Here is an 18,883-nt window from a genome sequence, read left to right as displayed (position 1 = left end):
AAGCTAATCTAGAGAATTAGTCAGTTATAACTCCATATCAATACGGTTTCAGACAAGGGTTAAGTACATTTAATGCTTTAAGTAATTTCAGTGAAAAAATCTACTCTACACTAGATTAAAAAAAATCTCTATTAAGTATCTATATAGATTTTCAAAAAGCATTTGACACTGTTCGACATGACATTTTATTGAAAAAATTATGTCATTACGGCATTAGAGGGATCATACACGACTGGTTCAGAGACTACTTGATAAACAGAACTCAGTCCACTAAATTGCTCGACCACTCCTCCACACCACGGCTTATTAAATATGGAATACCACAGGGAAGTGTTCTAGGTCCAATTCCATTTTCAATTTACATTAATGACCTACCACATATATTCAAAAATTGTAAAACTATATTGTTTGCCAATGATTCCACTCTATATATAACTGGTACAGACCCAACTGCCATGGTACATAAAGCCAATACGGAAATGGATATCTTCTATAAATGGTGTGTGAGCAATAGATTAACAGTAAATCAAAATAAAACTTATTATATGCTATTCACCAACAAACATACACAATCTATACCTCCATTATTTTACAATTACAGTATAATAAAAAGAACAACCCAGCATACACTATTAGGGATCACTTTTGATGACTCACTAACATTCAAACCTCATATATCAAATATGTGTCTTAAACTATCTAGAATAGTTGCCCTTCTCTATAAAATTAAAGATCACATGCCTCGTCATGTTTTGAAAATCATATATAATGCTCATGTCTTACCCATTCTAAGTTATTGCATACCCATTTGGTGTAATACTTACCCAACCCATCTGTTACCCCTTTTTCGATTACAAAAGAAATAATAAAAATTATTAAAAACAGCGAATATTACGCACACTCTCTACCACTTTTTAAGGAAACAAATACTTAAACACTTTTCAATTTAAATAAACTCCATATGGGTATTTATATGTATAAAACAAAAAGTGAACATACTATGTTACTGCAACCTCACCATAACTATCACACTCGTACCAGCCACAATCTAAATGTACCTCCACACGCCCTATCCTTATATCAACACTCCCTATCATACAATGGCCCCAAACTATGGAACTCAGTACCTCAACACATAAAACTCCTTCCAAACCTAAATTCCTTTAAAAATCATCTTAAAAAATATATACTATCCGTACAATAAAAGCTGCATATATCTCCTATTCAATGTCATTATGTGTTATGTATGTATATAATGCATTATGTTACTATTGATTATTATTACCATTATTATTATTATTATTATTATTATTATTATTATTATTATTATTATTACTTTTACTATTATTATCACTATTACTATTATTTTCAACTGTTGTGTACTATTATTATTATATAACTATTATTTTCACTCATTATTATAATTATTATTATTATTATTATTATTATTATTATTATTATTATTATTATTATTATTATTATTATTATTATTATTATTATTATTATTATTATTATTATTATTATTATTATTATTATTATTATTATTATTATTATTATTATTATTATTATTACCATTATTATTGTTGTTATCATTCTATTATTATTATTACAACTGCTGTGTATCATCATCATCATTATAATAATGATAGGTATTATTATTATTATTATTATTATCATTATTATTATTACTATTATTATTATTATTATTATTATTATTATTATTATTATTATTATTATATTGTTACTGTTTTTTTTATGTATAAGTGGTATTTTTATCATGATGTTATTAGAGAAGAATATAAACAGAGGTGATTTATTATCATTATTACTTTTATTATTATTATTATTATTATTATTATTATTATTATTATTATTATTATCATTATTATCAGTATTATTATCATTATCATTATTATTTAATTATTATTATCATTATTGTCTTTTTACTATTAATACTACTATTGTTAGATCATTATTTTGAATACTATGTCTAATGTTACTTGGGTCAGTAATTTAGTAGGCTATACATGTCCAGAAAAAAAAAAAACTTAAAAATACATACCAACTGTTGCCTCAAAAGCTCTAGCTTCCTATGGGCTACTTGCACAACTAACCAATGTTATATCAAACAATGTATATACAAATTGCAAGTATAATAAAATGTTTCAAATGTTTTACATATAAAATTAGCATGCGCCACCAACGGACTGGAGGCATCCATAAGGCTCATCAAGAAAGCCTACCAGCGCTACAGGCTGCACAAAAAAAAAAATAATAATAATAATAATATGTTTGTGGGTTTGTGTGTGTGTGTGTGTGTGTGTGTGTGAGAGAGAGAGAGAGAGAGAGAGAGAGAGAGAGAGAGAGAGAGAGAGTGTGTATGTATGTATGTACACTTCCTGCTTATCGGCGGACGGTGCCTCGTGACTGTTGTTCCCTTGTCTGGTTAGCAAGCAGCACACGCCTTGGGTGAAGCCGCGGCTTGAACAGAACATTATATTGCTTTTTTTTTTTTTACTAGCGCAACGTAATCTACTCATGTTTAGAAGCACCTGATGATTGCAAACGCCACAAAAGGTTTTAGGCTAAGCTCTTCCACTTTTGCTTTTTCACGTGACTCAAGCGACTCGCTACAATAACACTATTAACTGTTCCTCAAGGATTTACCGGGCCTGGTGAGCCAAGGAGGTTCTTTTTGAGCAGTCCAAGGGAGTTTATGGTCTGAATAGTTGAAGTTTGCCGGACCAATAACACAATGATAGGTGCCCTATATTCATTATTTTTAGTAACTTTCAAGTGTTTATTTGTATGTTTTGGGTTATTAGCTTAGTAATTATGCAAATATTTCTCTAGGAATCACTTCCTTGCATATACTAATGTACCAAAGAAGTTAGAGGTAACTATGTCTGGTGCCGCTTCAGCGTGCATGCGGTCTACCCGGCGATTTACACTTCAGCGTGGGGTCTATCCAGCAATTTACACTTCAGCGTGCGGTCTGCTATCAACTTTACACTTCAGCGTGGGGTCTATCCAGCAATTTACGCTTCAGCGTGGGGTCTATCCGGCAATTTACGCCTCAGCGTAGGGTCTATCCGGCAATTTACACTTCAGCGTGGGGTCTGCTATCAACTTTACACTTCAGCGTGGGGTCTATCCGGCAATTTACACTTCAGCGTGGGGTCTGCTATCAACTTTACACTTCAGCGTGGGGTCTATCCGGCAATTTACACTTCAGCGTGCGGTCTGCTATCAACTTTACACTTCAGCGTGGGGTCTATCCGGCAATTTACGCTTCAGCGTGGGGTCTATCCGGCAATTTACGCCTCAGCGTAGGGTCTATCCGGCAATTTACACTTCAGCGTGGGGTCTATCCGGCAATTTACACTTCAGCGTGGGGTCTATCCGGCAATTTACGCCTCAGCGTAGGGTCTATCCGGCAATTTACACTTCAGCGTGGGGTCTATCCGGCAATTTACACTTCAGCGTGGGGTCTATCCGGCAATTTACACTTCAGCGTGGGGTCTATCCGGCAATTTACACTTCAGCGTGGGGTCTATCCGGCAATTTACACTTCAGCGTAGGGTCTATCCGGCAATTTACACTTCAGCGTGGGGTCTATCCGGCAATTTACACTTCAGCGTAGGGTCTATCCGGCAATTTACACTTCAGCGTAGGGTCTATCCGGCAATTTACACTTCAGCGTGGGGTCTATCCGGCAATTTACACTTCAGCGTGGGGTCTATCCGGCAATTTACACTTCAGCGTAGGGTCTATCCGGCAATTTACACTTCAGCGTGGGGTCTATCCGGCAATTTACGCCTCAGCGTGGGGTCTATCCGGCAATTTACGCCTCAGCGTAGGGTCTATCCGGCAATTTACACTTCAGCGTGGGGTCTATCCGGCAATTTACACTTCAGCGTGGGGTCTATCCGGCAATTTACACTTCAGCGTGGGGTCTATCCGGCAATTTACACTTCAGCGTGGGGTCTATCCGGCAATTTACACTTCAGCGTGGGGTCTATCCTGCAATTTACACTTCAGCGTGCGGTCTGCTATCAACTTTACACTTCAGCGTGCGGTCTGCTATCAACTTTACACTTCAGCGTGCGGTCTGCTATCAACTTTACACTTCAGCGTGGGGTCTATCCTGCAATTTACACTTCAGCGTCCGGTCTGCTATCAACTTTACACTTCAGCGTGGGGTCTATCCTGCAATTTACACTTCAGCGTGCGGTCTGCTATCAACTTTACACTTCAGCGTGGGGTCTATCCTGCAATTTACACTTCAGCGTGGGGTCTGCTATCAACTTTACACTTCAGCGTGCGGTCTGCTATCAACTTTACACTTCAGCGTGGGGTCTATCCTGCAATTTACACTTCAGCGTGGGGTCTGCTATCAACTTTACACTTCAGCGTGGGGTCTGCTATCAATTTTACACTTCAGCGTGGGGTCTATCCTGCAATTTACACTTCAGCGTGGGGTCTGTTATCAACTTTACACTTCAGCGTGGGGTCTGCTATCAATTTTACACTTCAGCGTGGGGTCTATCCTGCAATTTACACTTCAGCGTGGGATCTGCTATCAACTTTACACTTCAGCGTGCGGTCTGCTATCAACTTTACACTTCAGCGTGGGGTCTGCTATCAACTTTACACTTCAGCGTGGGGTCTGCTATCAACTTTACACTTCAGCGTGGGGTCTACTATCAACTTTACACTCCAGCGTGGGGTCTGCTATCAACTTTACACTTCAGCGTGGGGTCTGCTATCAACTTTACACTTCAGCGTGGGGTCTGCTATCAACTTTCCACTTCAGCGTGTGGTCTGCTATCAACTTTACACTTCAGCGTGCGGTCTGCTATCAACTTTACACTTCAGCGTGCGGTCTGCTATCAACTTTACACTTCAGCGTGCGGTCTGCTATCAACTTTACACTTCAGCGTGCGGTCTGCTATCAACTTTACACTTCAGCGTGCGGTCTGCTATCAACTTTACACTTCAGCGTGCGGTCTGCTATCAACTTTACACTTCAGCGTGCGGTCTGCTATCAACTTCACACTTCAGCGTGCGGACTGCTATCAACTTTACACTTCAGCGCGCGGTCTGCTATCAACTTTACACTTCAGCGTGCGGTCTGCTATCAACTTTACACTTCAGCGTGCGGTCTGCTATCAACTTTACACTTCAGCGTGCGGTCTGCTATCAACTTTACACTTCAGCGTGCGGTCTGCTATCAACTTCACACTTCAGCGTGCGGACTGCTATCAACTTTACACTTCAGCGCGCGGTCCACCTCAACAACAGGAACCTTATACTGCAGGATGATGAAAAAACAAGTTGAGTGGTGCTGAATAGTGATTAAATATTTTTTTATTTTTTTATTTATTTATTTATTTATTTTTTTTTACGTCTTGGCCTATTGCGCCGGTAGGCTTCATCCCGGTGGATCCTGATGGTCGCCCAAGGCTTCTTCCCGGTGGGTCCTGATGGTTGGCCCAGCCCGTTCTGGCTCAGGCGAGTGTTTATAGTGGCGCCATCTTGCATTGGCTCATGCTGCCCTCCCGGAGCTCATCTTTAATCCTAGAATCTAGAGTCCGGGTTGATAGGTGGTCTTCTGGACAGCATGTGGGTAGTTTTAAGCCACTCGGCGGCGGCTGAAAAATCCCAGCTTGGTGGCACCGGTCGGGGATTGAACTCGCGTCCTCCTGAACGCGGGGCCGTCTCGCTATCCGTTCAGCCATCGCCTCCCCAATTAGATTGTTTTCTCGTAAAAATACAACTGATGTTTCCTCTGTCAAAATGACACGTCTCTGAGAATCTTTATCTTTTAACAGTACTGCAGTTAGCAGATTGAGTTGTATTGATGTCATCGACTTCAGGGAGGCGACTACGAGGTATATTTTGACGAATATATTTAAAATCAGACGAGTACATGTTTATCGCTCAGTGTGGCCGGGAAACCATAAATTACCATGTGGTGAGGTTTGTTTTCGTAAAATTAAAACCCCTCCCCCTTGGGGGGGCTTTTGCGTCGTAGTCGGACATGCGGGTCATAGGACGCTCATGTCAACATATGCGGTATCATTCGTGTATACGTAAAAATTGCATTAGAATATTTTATTTCTTCGTAAATTTTGTCATCTGTCATTCTCTCTTCTTCGCGCGGAGACAGGGGAGGAAGAGAACATAAGAACATAAGAACATAGGGAAACTGCAAGAGGCCGGGTGGCCTACACAGGGCAGCTCCAGAATCCCCCCCACTACTCACGATGGGTGAGGTGTAGTTACAGGGGTTACAGGTAGAGGCTTGATCCTCGTTATACCTGCGGTATTAGGGACGCATCCAGTACCCCGTCACCTTACTGCACCCACACCTCACTGCCACCTGTCGTCCTCGTCCATGTAGCTATCCAGTCTACTCTTAAAACAAGCTATCGTCCCTGCACTAACTATGTGATTGCTGAGTCTGTTCCATTCCCCCACCACCCTATTACTAAACCAATGCTTGCCTATATCTCTCCTAAATCTATACTTTTCTAATTTAAATCTATTACTGCGAGTTCTATCCTGCTAGCTAATTCTCAGTACTTTACTTATATCGCCTTTGTTGTAACCCTTGACCCATTTGAATACTTCTATCAGATCTCCCCGCACTCTTCGTCTCTCTAGTGAATGTAAGTTTAGATGTTTCAGCCTATTTTGATATGGGAGGTTCCTCAGCCCCTGAATCATCTTGGTCATCCTCCTCTGAACTGATTCTAGCAAGTTGATGTCCATTCTGTAGAGGCAGCTCCTTTGACCCTAAGCTCCCGTGTATCTAACCCCACCTAATATCGCTGTCTATGAATTTATCAAGTCTATTTTTTAATGTGACAATTGTATTGGCACTCACCACGTGACTGCTCAGCCTATTCCACTCATCCACCACCCTGTTTGTAAACCATTTTTTGCCTGTGTCCCTGTTGAATCTGAATTTATCCAGTTTAAACCCATTACTTCGTGTCCTACCCGGTTCTCTTACCAACAAAACCTTATGAATGTCTCCCTTATTAAAGCCCTTCATCCATTTATAAACCTCGATCATGTCTCCACGCACCCTTCGCCTTTCTAGAGAATGCAAGTTTAACTGTTTGAGTCTTTCCTCGTATGGCAAGTTTCTCAACCCCTGAATCATCTTAGTCTCTGCACCGATTCTAACATTTTGATATCCATTCTATAGTAAGGTGACCAGAACTGAACCGCATAGTCAAGATGAGGTCTAACTAATGCTAAATATAGTTTGAGGAAGACTTCGGGGATTCTGTTGCTTACGCTCCTTGAAATACATCCCAGTACCCTATTTGCTCGATTTCTAGCTTGAATGCATTGTGCCCTTGGAGGAAGATCAGAGCTCACTAAGACCCTTAAATCCCTCTCGCACCCAGACCTGCTTATGAGAGTGTCATTTAAGCAATAGTTATGTGAGGGGTTGTTCCTACCTACACTCAGAATACTGCACTTCCCTACATTGAACTCCATCTGCCATTTATCCGCCCAGTCATACAATCTGTTGAGTTCACCCTGGAGAATACTAGCGTCCTGATCAGACTCAATTACTCTACCGATCTTGGTATCATCTGCAAATTTACTAACATCACTACTAATTATTGTATCTAAGTCATTGATATAAATAATAAACAAAAGTGGACTTAATACCGAACCTTGTGGGACCCCACTCGTAACACATCCCCAGTCAGATATTTTACCATTGATTTGCACTCTTTGCTTCCTATTGCTAAGCCACGCCTTGACCCAGTTCAAAACTTTACCCTCTACTCCGTGAGCTTGTAATTTAAGCAACAGTCGTTGGTGAGGAACTTTGTCAAACGCTTTACTAAAATCAAGATAGATTACACCATAATTTTCATCTCTGTCAACCGCCTCAAATACTTTATTGTTGAAGGACAAGAGATTGGTGAGGCATGACCTACCTTTTGTGAACCCATGCTGCGAGTCGTGAATTAAGCTATGTTTCTCTAAATGCTCCCGAATGTTCCTGGCTATTATGGACTCCAGCATCTTGCCTATAACCGATGTTAAGCTAATTGGGCGATAGTTTGAAGCAACTGACCTGTCCCCCTTTTTGAAAATCGGCGTCACATTAGCTGCTTTCCATAGGCTCGGCACATAGCCAGTATTTACCGATATCTTAAAGATGTCGTTTAGTGGGTCACTGAGTACATTACCTAATTCCTTTAATACCCTCGGAAATATCCCGTCAGGACCTGGCGACTTGTTCTTCTTAAGCTTATCTATCTCATCCTGAACTACTTGCCTGGTAATGATTATATCCCTCAATTTATCGCCATCCCCGCCCTCATACACCTGAACCCTTTCCGGTATAGTCGTTCGATCCTCCTGTGTAATGATTATATCCCTCAATTTATCGCCATCCCCGCCCTCATACACCTGAACCCTTTCCGGTATAGTCGTTCGATCCTCCTGTGTAAATACTGAAAGGAAGTAGTCGTTCAACAATGTGCTCATATTTTCGTAATTTTCTACTAGCTCCCCTGTGTTTGTTTTCTGCGGTCCAATTTTCTCCCGATTTTTGTTCTATACATCTGAAAGAAGCCCATAGGATTACTTTTCGCCTCATTTGCTACTTTGATCTCATAGTTCCTGTTTGCTATCCTGGTGTTTTTCTTAACTAATCTAGATAGTTCGACGTACCGGCCCCTGAGATGTGTTTCACCATTCTTTATTTTCTGATAAATTCCCTTCTTTAACCCAATCTCGTGTTTTAGTCCAAGAGTCATCCACTTAGGATCATTGTTTTCTTTTCTAAGTGTTCGCTGTCCTTGCCCCTCTACTATTACTCTAACTAAATTTTTGTAAGACATTTCTACCTGGTTCTCCTGGCTCTCCAATCCACAGTTCTGGCCCTTATGAATCCCTACATTATCCCAGTTTACCCCTTCAAGTTGTCTTCGAAGCCCCTCGTAATTTGCTCTTCTGAAATCTGGCACTAACACTGAGTTTGGTTCGCGGGTTACCGCCCAGTCTAAGCTAAAACGAACCGTTCTGTGGTCACTATTTCCTAACTCTCCGCCCACCTCCAACTCACGTAGTAAATTCCCATCATTGGTTAGGACTAAGTCTAATATGTTATCTCCTCTGGTAGGCTCAGTAACTACCTGCTTAAGGAAATTATCTTGTATAACTTCAAGAAAGTCCTCGGCTTCCAGGTCACCCACAAGGTCTTCCCAGTCTATATTCTTATAATTAAAGTCCCCCATTATGCAGACATTTCTACTCCTACTCGCCCTGCCAATCTCCTGTAGTAATATACTTGTGTCCTGCCTGTTAAGGCTGGGTGGCCTGTACATAACTCCTAGAGTTAGTGCCAGTGCCAAGCGAGGCACAGACGGGAAGAGTATGTTGTACTTTTCTCTCCTCACAAATCTCCTTACAAATGATGTACAAGCGCAAGGCAACCAGAAAAAGAGTCACCAACATCAAGAGGGCTTATGGAACGGCCAAACCTCAGAAACCAAGCAAGAGAGTAGCGTAGAAGCAAGGCACTCCCGCGGCACTCGCGCTACGCGGGAGTGCCGCGGGCCCAGATGCCTGATCATTCTCCAGTAAGTCAACAAGATATACACAATAATATGTGAAAATTTCATGCCAATGAAATAAATGGAAATGGCAAGACAGGAATGAAATGTAAAAATATCTTTAGGAGCCAATATATCGAAAATTTGTTTTTCAAACTTAAAATAATTTCACAAAATCGGTAAAAAGTCTGATCGAGTTATGTTAGGTATCAGTTGAAACTACAACTAAAGGGCAATTTTTTGTTGGAAATAGATTTTCAATAATGTTAAAAGAAAACGGGACACAGAGAGGAGAAAATAATAATTGACAAAAGATTGTAATTTTTTTTTCTTCTAAGGCAAAACAAAAAATCAAAAAGTTACTTCCAACAAAATGTAGATAGGTAAGCAAAGTTTCCATGGTATTTTTCTCAAACCGATTAACTGAAAAATAAAGCCTGTGAAACATAAAAACGAAAAATACGCTTTGTTTGAGTATCTCCTAAACTTCACCCGAATTTGATGAAATTCACAGAATAACAAACCTTCACAGTAACAAACAATATACTAATATTTCAAAGCTATTGGACGTACCATATGCGCAGGAGGACCCCCCATAGTCGCCCCCCTTTAGTGTAAGGTGGACAACGTTATGGGTGTTCTTTTAATTGTCCTCATATAATGCCTGCTAAGGAGCACTCAGGTGACAAGATAACATTATCTGAGGTCTCTGGACACAGGCCTGGTCATTGCATGGCTTAGACTACGATGACTGTGGTCCGGTCATTATTCAGGTCAGGAGTACTCAAGTAACAATAGAACATCAGATAAGGTCTCGGGAGACAGGTCAGGTCATTACGTAGTTTATACTACAGACACTGGGATAGACTGCAAATAATGCGCTAGACCGTATGCTAAAGTAGCACCATATGTGTTTTAAATGAAGTTTAAAAAAGCTAACTAAAGGAGTCTAGTCATTATTTTGCACAAGACTGATAGAAGAGGTCTAACCACCCTTGACCGGATATGAGGTATACATTCCTGAGGAGTGACGTCACGTGCCCTTTAGCCCGTCCAAGTTCCATATGGATCATCTCTGCCTAACGGAATTAAAGTACCGCAGGATATGATGTACACAGAAAAAAAAAAACAATGATAGTCTGTGGAACTAATGGCCTCTATCCATTTAAAAAAAAAGGATTGTTAATTTCATCTGCTTCTCTGCCCTGGTTAATTGAAACGCTTCAAAAGAAGTATAATGTAGCATACATACTAATATACATGTTAGACCAAGATTGCTTGGAGCAATTTTTTATTTATTTATTTATTTATATTTTTTTGGCATATCTACGGTAGACTGTGTGTGTGGGGGGGGGGGGGGTCACATAGTGGTGGACGTTATCGATTATTTGTATTCAATTATTTTTATTACGTACTACTTAAAAAAATATGGTAGTCAATCACTTTTTTCCATCGATCCTTGAAACGATTACTACGAAATATTTACGTTAAGTTATTGGAAAATGTTTCTCAGAGAAATCAAAGAAAACTTGTACATTCACTGCAGTAATGGCGGTGGGTAATGGGTGCTGGATTGGTACAGTACGGAGGAGCATCGAAAAACAAACTCATACTCTCAGAATCCAATATTTTTTTTTTTTACAACAAAGGAGGCAGCTCAAGGGCACAAAAAAAAAAAAACAATAATAAAAAAAAGCCCGCTAATCGCTGCTCCCATAAAAGAACCAGAAGAGGTGGCCAAAAGCAAGGTCAAATTCGGGAGGAGAGGTGTCCTGATACCCTCCTCTTGAAAGAGTTCAAGTCGTAGGCAGGAGGAAATACAGATGAAAGAAGAGTGAAGATGCTGGTTAACTCTTGCATAAGGGGTTTCGACAGTATAGGGATGAGCATGAGTAGAAAGTCGTGTGCAGCGGGGCCGTGGGAGGGGGGAGGCATGCAGTTAGCAAGTTCAGAAGAGCAGTCAGCGTGGAAATATCGATAGAAGAGAGAAAGAGAGGCAACATCGCGGCGGAATTTAAGAGGTAGAAGACTATCAGTAGGAGGAGGAGAGCTGATGAGACGAAGAGCCTTAACCTCCACTCTGTCCAGAAGAGTTGTGTGGGTGGAACCCCCACACACGTGAGATGCATACTCCATACGAGGGCGGATAAGGCCCCTGTATATGGATAGCAACTGCGCGGGGGAGAAGAACTGGCGGAGACGATACAGAACGCCCAACCTCGAGGAAGCTGATTTAGCGAGAGAGGAGATGTGAAGTTTCCAGTTGAGATTATGAGTTAAGGATAGACCGAGGATGTTTAGTGTTGAAGAAGGTGACAGCTGAGTGTTGTCGAAGAATAGGGGATAGGTGTTTGGAAGATTGTGTCGAGTTGATAGGTGGAGAAATTGAGTTTTAGAGGCATTGAAGGACACAAGGTTCCTTCTGCCCCAATCGGAAATGATAGCAAGGTCTGAGGTTAAGCGTTCTGCAGCCTCCAGTCTGGAGTCGTGTACTTCCTGTTTTGATGGTCTTCTATTGAAATTAGTTGAATAATGCAGAGTGGAGTCGTCGGCGTATGAGTGGACAGGACAGTTTGTTATGGAAAGAAGATCATTGATGAATAACAGGAAGAGAGTGGGTGATAGGACAGAGCCCTGTGGAACGCCACTGTTGATAGGTTTAGGGGAAGAGCAGTGACCGTCTACCACCACAGAGATAGAACGGCCAGAAAGGAAACTGGAGATAAAGGAACAGAGAGAGGGATAGAATCCGAAAGAGGGCAGTTTAGAAAGCAAAGACTGGTGCCAGACTCTATCGAAGGCTTTCGATATGTCTAGCGCAACAGAAAAAGTTTCACCGAAACTGTTAAGAGAGGATGACCAGGAGTCAGTTAAGAGAGCAAGAAGATCGCCAGTAGAACGTCCCTTGCGGAATCCATACTGGCGATCAGAAAGAAGATTAGAAGTGGAAAGGTGCTTTTGAATCTTCCGGTTAAGGATTGATTCAAAAGCTTTAGATAGACATGAAAGTAAAGCTATTGGGCGGTAGTTTGAGGGATTGGAGCGGTCACACTTCTTGGGCACGGGCTGTACAAAGGCATACTTCCAGCAGGAAGGAAAGATAGATGTTGATAGGTAGAGAAGAAAGAGTTTGACCAGGCAGGGTGTCAGCACAGAAGCACAGTTTTTAAGGACAATAGGAGGCACTCCATCAGGTCCATAAGCCTTCTGAGAGTTGAGGCCAGAGAGGGCATAGAAAACATCATTAGGAAGAATCTTAATAACAGGCATAAAGGAGTCAGAGGGGGGATGAGTAGGAGGAATATGCCCAGAATCGTCGAAAGTGGAGTTCTTACAGAAAGTTTGAGCGAAGAGTTCAGCCTTAGAGACAGATGAGACGGCAGTGCTGCCGTCAGGGTTAAGGAGAGGAGGGAAAGATGAAGAAGTGAAATTGGAGGAGATATTTTTGGCTAGATGCCAGAAGTCACGGGAAGAATTAGAAGAAGCAAGGTGTTGACATTTTCTATTTATGAGAGAAGTTTTTGGAGTCGGAGAATAGATTTGGCACGATTCCGTGCTGAAATGTATAGATCAAAGTTAGTGGGAGTTCGAAAGTTCTGGAACCTTTTGTGAGCTGCCTCTCTATCTTTAATAGCACAAGAACAAGCTACGTGGAATGTATGCCTCCATTCCAGAGACATTCACCTCTGTGATGCGCAGAGCACGCACAGAGGGGCCTCTCTCCTGGAAGCAGTAATCATTCCACGGGAAATCGGAAAAGTACATCCTCAGGTCGTCCCACCGAGCTGAAGCAAAATGCCAGAAGCATCGCCTCCTTGGTGGGTCCAGAGGATGTACAGGAGCGATAGGACAGGATACAGAAATAAGGTTATGATCGGAGGAGCCCAACGGAGAGAACAGTTTGACAGAGTAAGCAGAAGGATTAGAGGTAAGGAAGAGGTCTATAATGTTGGGCCTGTCTCCAAGACGGTCGGGAATACGAATAGGGTGCTGAACCAACTGCTCTAGGTCGTTGAGGAGAGCTTGTAGGCTTGTTCACCAGGCTGGTCAGTGAAAGAGGATGAAAGCCAAAGCTGGTGGTGAACATTGAAATCTCCCAAGATGGAAATTTCAGCGAAGGGAGAGTGGGTCAAGATGCGCTCTACTTTAGAGTTCAAATAGTCAAAGAGTTTTACATAGTTAGTAGAGTTAGGTGAGAGATAAACAGCACAGATGTATTTAGTAATAGAATGACAATGAAGTCTTAGCCAGATGGTGGAGAATTCAGAAGAGTCAAGGTCGTAGGCACGAGAGCAAGTGATGTCGTTGCGCACGTAGGCGCAACATCCAGCTCTGGATTGAAATTTAGGATAGAGATAGTAGGAGGGAACAGAGTAGAGATTGCTGTCCGTAGCCTCAGAAACCTGTGTTTCGGTGAGGAAGAGAAGGTGAGGTTTAGAGGAGAGATGGTGTTCCACAGAATGAAAATTAGAACGGAGACCGCGAATGTTGCAGAAATTGATAAGGAGGAGGTTCGAGGAGTTATCAGGACACCTCTCAAGTCGGCAGCCAGAAGGGGAGTCCTCCCTGGGGGAATTTATGGTCCCCCCCCCAGGCGGGGACTCCGAGCCAGTTATTTTTTTTTTCGCCATGTTGAATTTTGAATTTTGGGAAAAGGTGTGTGTGTTTTGTGAATGTAGTGTGGTGTAGAAAGAGAGAGGAACTGTCTTTAGAGAGCATGCTGAACTGCTCTCTGGTGTTGATGAGGCAAAAGGGAAACGGTTAGTGAGGACATGGGAAGGGTCTTTGAAGGGATTCAGCACCCTCCTCGCTTCCCATATATCCTCACCGGGAGTAGCTCACGCCCGTTCGGTAGGTGTCTTCCTACCTACTCCTACGATAATCGATTACTAATCGATTACTTTTCATAAAGTAATCCGTAATCGCGATTACAAAACAAATGGTGGTATCGCCCACCACTAGCGTCACAATCATCCGTCACCTGTTGCAGTGAAACACAGAATATGATATTTTGGGAAAAAAATGCACGGCCCTCATTGGAACTAAGTAGAGCTATGAAAGAACATGCAGTGAAGATAACTTGATAGCAGGTTCGGTATCTCACTATCAAGGTCATCCTCCTGCAGCGCCTGAACATTTTGAAGCCTCTCTACAACGTGAGCGAAGTTTATCGGCTACGTATTTGCCTGTAAAAGATTCAGCATCTGAGGGTAATGATGGTGATATCTGGCACAGCCTAAACGAAGAAATTAAAGACTTTGAGAATGCAGTATATGAGGAAGGTTTGAGGTATCTACTATCGATATCAGACCCCATGACATACCGTTTTTCGCAAATATCTTTCAAACGAAGACTCGGATCAGCATGGTGCTGTGGCACGGATTGTTTCACACACTCCGCTAATTTTTGACGCTATTGTGCACTGCCAGATGCGGTTAATTATGGCGTTTACTCTTGACTGTGATGGCTAAACCTACGTGAGCCACTCACTTATTCGGACAGGTGAGGCGTGACGTATTTGTGACGTGTATCCACCAACTACCTCCACCCCTGGCTTCCCCTACTCCCACCCCTCCCATTCCCTCCCTCCTACCCTCCTCTCTCTCTCTCTCTCTCTCTCTCTCTCTCTCTCTCTCTCTCTCTCTCTCTCTCTCTCTCTCTTTTCCACTTGCGCTTTACACGATATATGAACCCATGCACACGTGCGACTTGAATTAATGGCAGATAAGTAGAAATTATATGCTGATTAAGGTTGGATAGTTTACGCAAGCAATCGTAATTGATGTTATTGCTTGTTTCACCGTTACACCGTATTTGGTAAGTGAAAAAGGTACGTAACGTGGTAAGTATCAGGCACGCTGCCGATAGACGGCTGATACCCACGTCCTGTGGAGGAAGGAGTTTTTCATCGCTGTCAGCCATGGCCAACATACTACGATGCCCGCGTGGGTGCTAAGGAGTCATTGCACTACGACTCTTCCATATATTTAACCAAGAGAATATCGAGAACAAATTAAGGATAAGTGTGAATAGGTAAATAATGAATCAAAGTCATATTTCGTAGTTACAGATAAAACAGTCGTGTGCATAAAACACCCAACCATACTAGTAGTAACAAATGTACGGAAGTGGGGGGTTGCCTCTGCGGGGGGGACTGGAAGTGGGGGTTGGGGGGGTCAGCGGGGGGGTTACAGAAGAGGGGGTATCTGGACCCCCCCTCCCCTACACCCCCCCCCACCCCCCCACCCATCTCTTTTACCTTTTCACCAACCCCCCCCCTCCCCCTCACCCCCTCTCGGACTAGCGTACGGAAGCGAGAGGGTGACGGGAGTAGGGGTGCCCAGCAGGGAGGGGGAGGGTGACGGGAGAAGGGGTACTTGAAGGGTTAAGATAAGATCCTGGACCCTCGAATGACCACGAGATTATAATCACGGAAAAGGTTAAGGACATCAGGTTAATGACCAGGCTGGAATATGAATTTACTATCTAATGCAAGACCCAACATATAATAAAAAATCGCCATTGAACGTCAGCCTCGATAAATTCTTTAAGAGTTTGCTGGATGTATTGTATCATTATCTTCTTATTTCTAATTGATCTACTTGTTTCTTCTTATTTCTTTCCTCAACTTATATATATATATATATATATATATATATATATATATATATATATATATATATATATATATATATATATATATATATATATATATATATATATTTTTTTTTTTTTTTTTACTACGGTTATTTGGTGCCATCTAACCCTAAACACTGCAGCACCAAGTCTTTTTTTCTGATTTTGCATTAATTAATGTCTTATATCTCATTTCTTAACTTCTTTCTTCTTATTTCTTTTCTCAACTTGCATTTCTTTATATTTTCTGCCTGCTCTTCGATGTCATATGACCTTAGACGTTGCCGCATCGAGTTTACCTTTTTCCGTGAAAAAGGGATCATGTGTGTGTGTGTGTGTGTGTGTGTGAGTGTGGGTGTGTGTGTGTGTGTGAGTGTGTGTGTGTGTGTGTGTTCCATTCCCCTCTGATTCTTGAGAAATCTGCGGCTAGCTCGAAATTTTGTGGGCCATCTTTTTTAGCCGATTATATGCTCCGAAGCGGAATTTAGTGAGGATTCTTATGGTATCTTCAAATTCCTCATACGTCTATTAGTTCCCGAGTTACACCGAGAAAACTGATTTTTTTTTCTCTCGTCAGAGTAGCCTAACAAATAAAAATCACTCAAAGCTCCTCATCTACGTTCCTTAGAAAGATTGCCATATGTTACTATTAAACTTATCCCAACAACAGCAAATTTGACGCACTTTCATTTTTTTTTCTGATTTTGCATTAATTAATGTCTTATATCTCATTTCTTAACTTCTTTCTTCTTATTTCTTTTCTCAACTTGCATTTCTTTATATTTTCTGCCTGCTCTTCGGTGTCATATGACCTTAGACGTTGCCGCATCGAGTTTACCTTTTAGTGAGGATTCTTATGGTATCTTCAAATTCCTCATACGTCTATTAGTTCCCGAGTTACACCGAGAAAACTGTATTTTTTTATCTCGTCAGAGTGGCCTAACAAATAAAAATCACTCAAAGCTCCTCATCTACGTTCCTTAGATAGATTGACATATGTTACTATTAAGAAACTTATCCCAACAGCTGCAAATTTGACGCACTTTCATCGAAAACTTAATTTTAATCATTTTTATTTACTTTTATGGCGCGTTTCGCGTCATCGTCCCAGAACCTTTTACCCTTGATGACACGAAATGCGTCATCGTGCGCGAAAGGTTAAATAAGTCAGATTTATCTCAAATTCACTGTCTGGGCAGACAAATATTCGGAAAAGAAGACAAACCAGTTTGTAGATATATATAAATATGCTGTATATTCACGTTCTTATGGATATCTTCTTGTTGATTTGGGTATAAATACTCCTGACTCCCTACAGTGTCGCTCAACTCTCCCTTCCATCATACCTTTCTCCCTCCCTCTTCTCTCTCCTCCCCTCCTCCCTCCCTCCTTCCCTTTCCTTCCCTCGTGTTATTAAATAAGTCCGATATATCTCAAATTCACTGTCTGGGCAGACAAATATTCGGAAAAGAGAAGGCAAACCAGTTTGTATATATCTATATATATATATATATATATATATATATATATATATATATATATATATATATATATATATATATATATATATATATATACAGGGTGCTCCAGAAAAAGTGCCATTACTTGATTCGACTGTAAAATTCGTAATTTTTGCCTTACCTGAATTTTATTTTCAGGATTTGTTAAGGACTTAGCGGCAATTCTAACCGTGTTTTTCTTTTCCAGATCGCATGTAAAATGTTAACGTTGAAGCAGAAGCAAAAAATTGTGCAACTCTGGTACGAGACACATTCGTACGTGAAGGTTCGCCGCATGTTCCAGAACGAATTTCAACTTCACCGTAGCGTCACAACACCGGACAACAAGTCAATCTGGAGGATTGTTAAACACTTTGAAAAGGAGCAAACAGTCCACAATTGCAACAAGGCTAGAAGTGGTACAAAGCCAACCATAACGGCAGAGAAACGTCAGCAAATCAAGGAGTCAGTTGTGAGGAGCCCCAAGAAGTCCTATCGCAGACGGGCACAAGAGCTAAACCTTACCCCAACCACACTGCTACGTTCCATGAAAACTGATCTGAAGCTTTTTCCCTATAGGATTTCCACTCATCATGTCTTGAAGGATGAGGACAAGATCAGGCGCATGGCAATGTGTCAGTGGTTGGCCGAAAAGCTGGAGCGCTCACCTGGCTGGTTGAACAACATCTGGTTCAGTGACGAGGCTCATTATCACCTCAATGGGGCAGTTAACAATCACAACAACGTTTTCTGGGGCGAGGATCCTCCTGAACAGGTGAGTGAGAAACATCTGAAGGGCGCCAAAGTGACTGCATGGATGGCATTCAACCCCAGACATGGTCTCATCGGACCGTACTGGTTTCAAGACGCGCGTGGCAAGGCAGTGACAGTCAACAGCGAGCGTTACTGTGAAATCATCAACACCTTCAAAAATGAACTTGGCCAAAAGTTTACTGTCTACCAGAAGAGCAGAATGTGGTTTCAGCAAGATGGAGCTACGCCCCATACATCTCACAACTCTCTCGACTTGCTGAAGGAAATTTTCGGACCCCGCGTGATCAGTTTTCGCACAACACACGAGTGGGCACCTCACAGTCCTGACCTCAATCCTTTGGACTTTTGGTTCTGGGGAGCGTCTAAAGGAGAGGTGTA

At 41.7% G+C, this 18,883-nt stretch overlaps 1 protein-coding gene across 1 annotated transcript in view; it reads left to right on the top strand.

Moving 5' to 3' along the window:
• Positions 1 to 18,076, top strand: part of LOC126982039 (angiotensin-converting enzyme-like) — a 54,556-nt gene extending 36,480 nt beyond the window's left edge. The window contains exon 6 of the mRNA XM_050833757.1: positions 17,940 to 18,076. Coding sequence (XP_050689714.1) covers positions 17,940 to 17,950 — 11 coding nt within the window. The 3' untranslated portion in view covers positions 17,951 to 18,076. The remainder of the gene's footprint in view (positions 1 to 17,939) is intronic.
• The last annotated feature ends 807 nt before the right edge of the window (positions 18,077 to 18,883 follow it).

The sequence above is a fragment of the Eriocheir sinensis genome, chromosome 50, assembly GCF_024679095.1.
Source record: "Eriocheir sinensis breed Jianghai 21 chromosome 50, ASM2467909v1, whole genome shotgun sequence".
Taxonomy (NCBI): domain Eukaryota; kingdom Metazoa; phylum Arthropoda; class Malacostraca; order Decapoda; family Varunidae; genus Eriocheir; species Eriocheir sinensis.
This window is presented reverse-complemented; position numbering and strand designations above follow the sequence as displayed.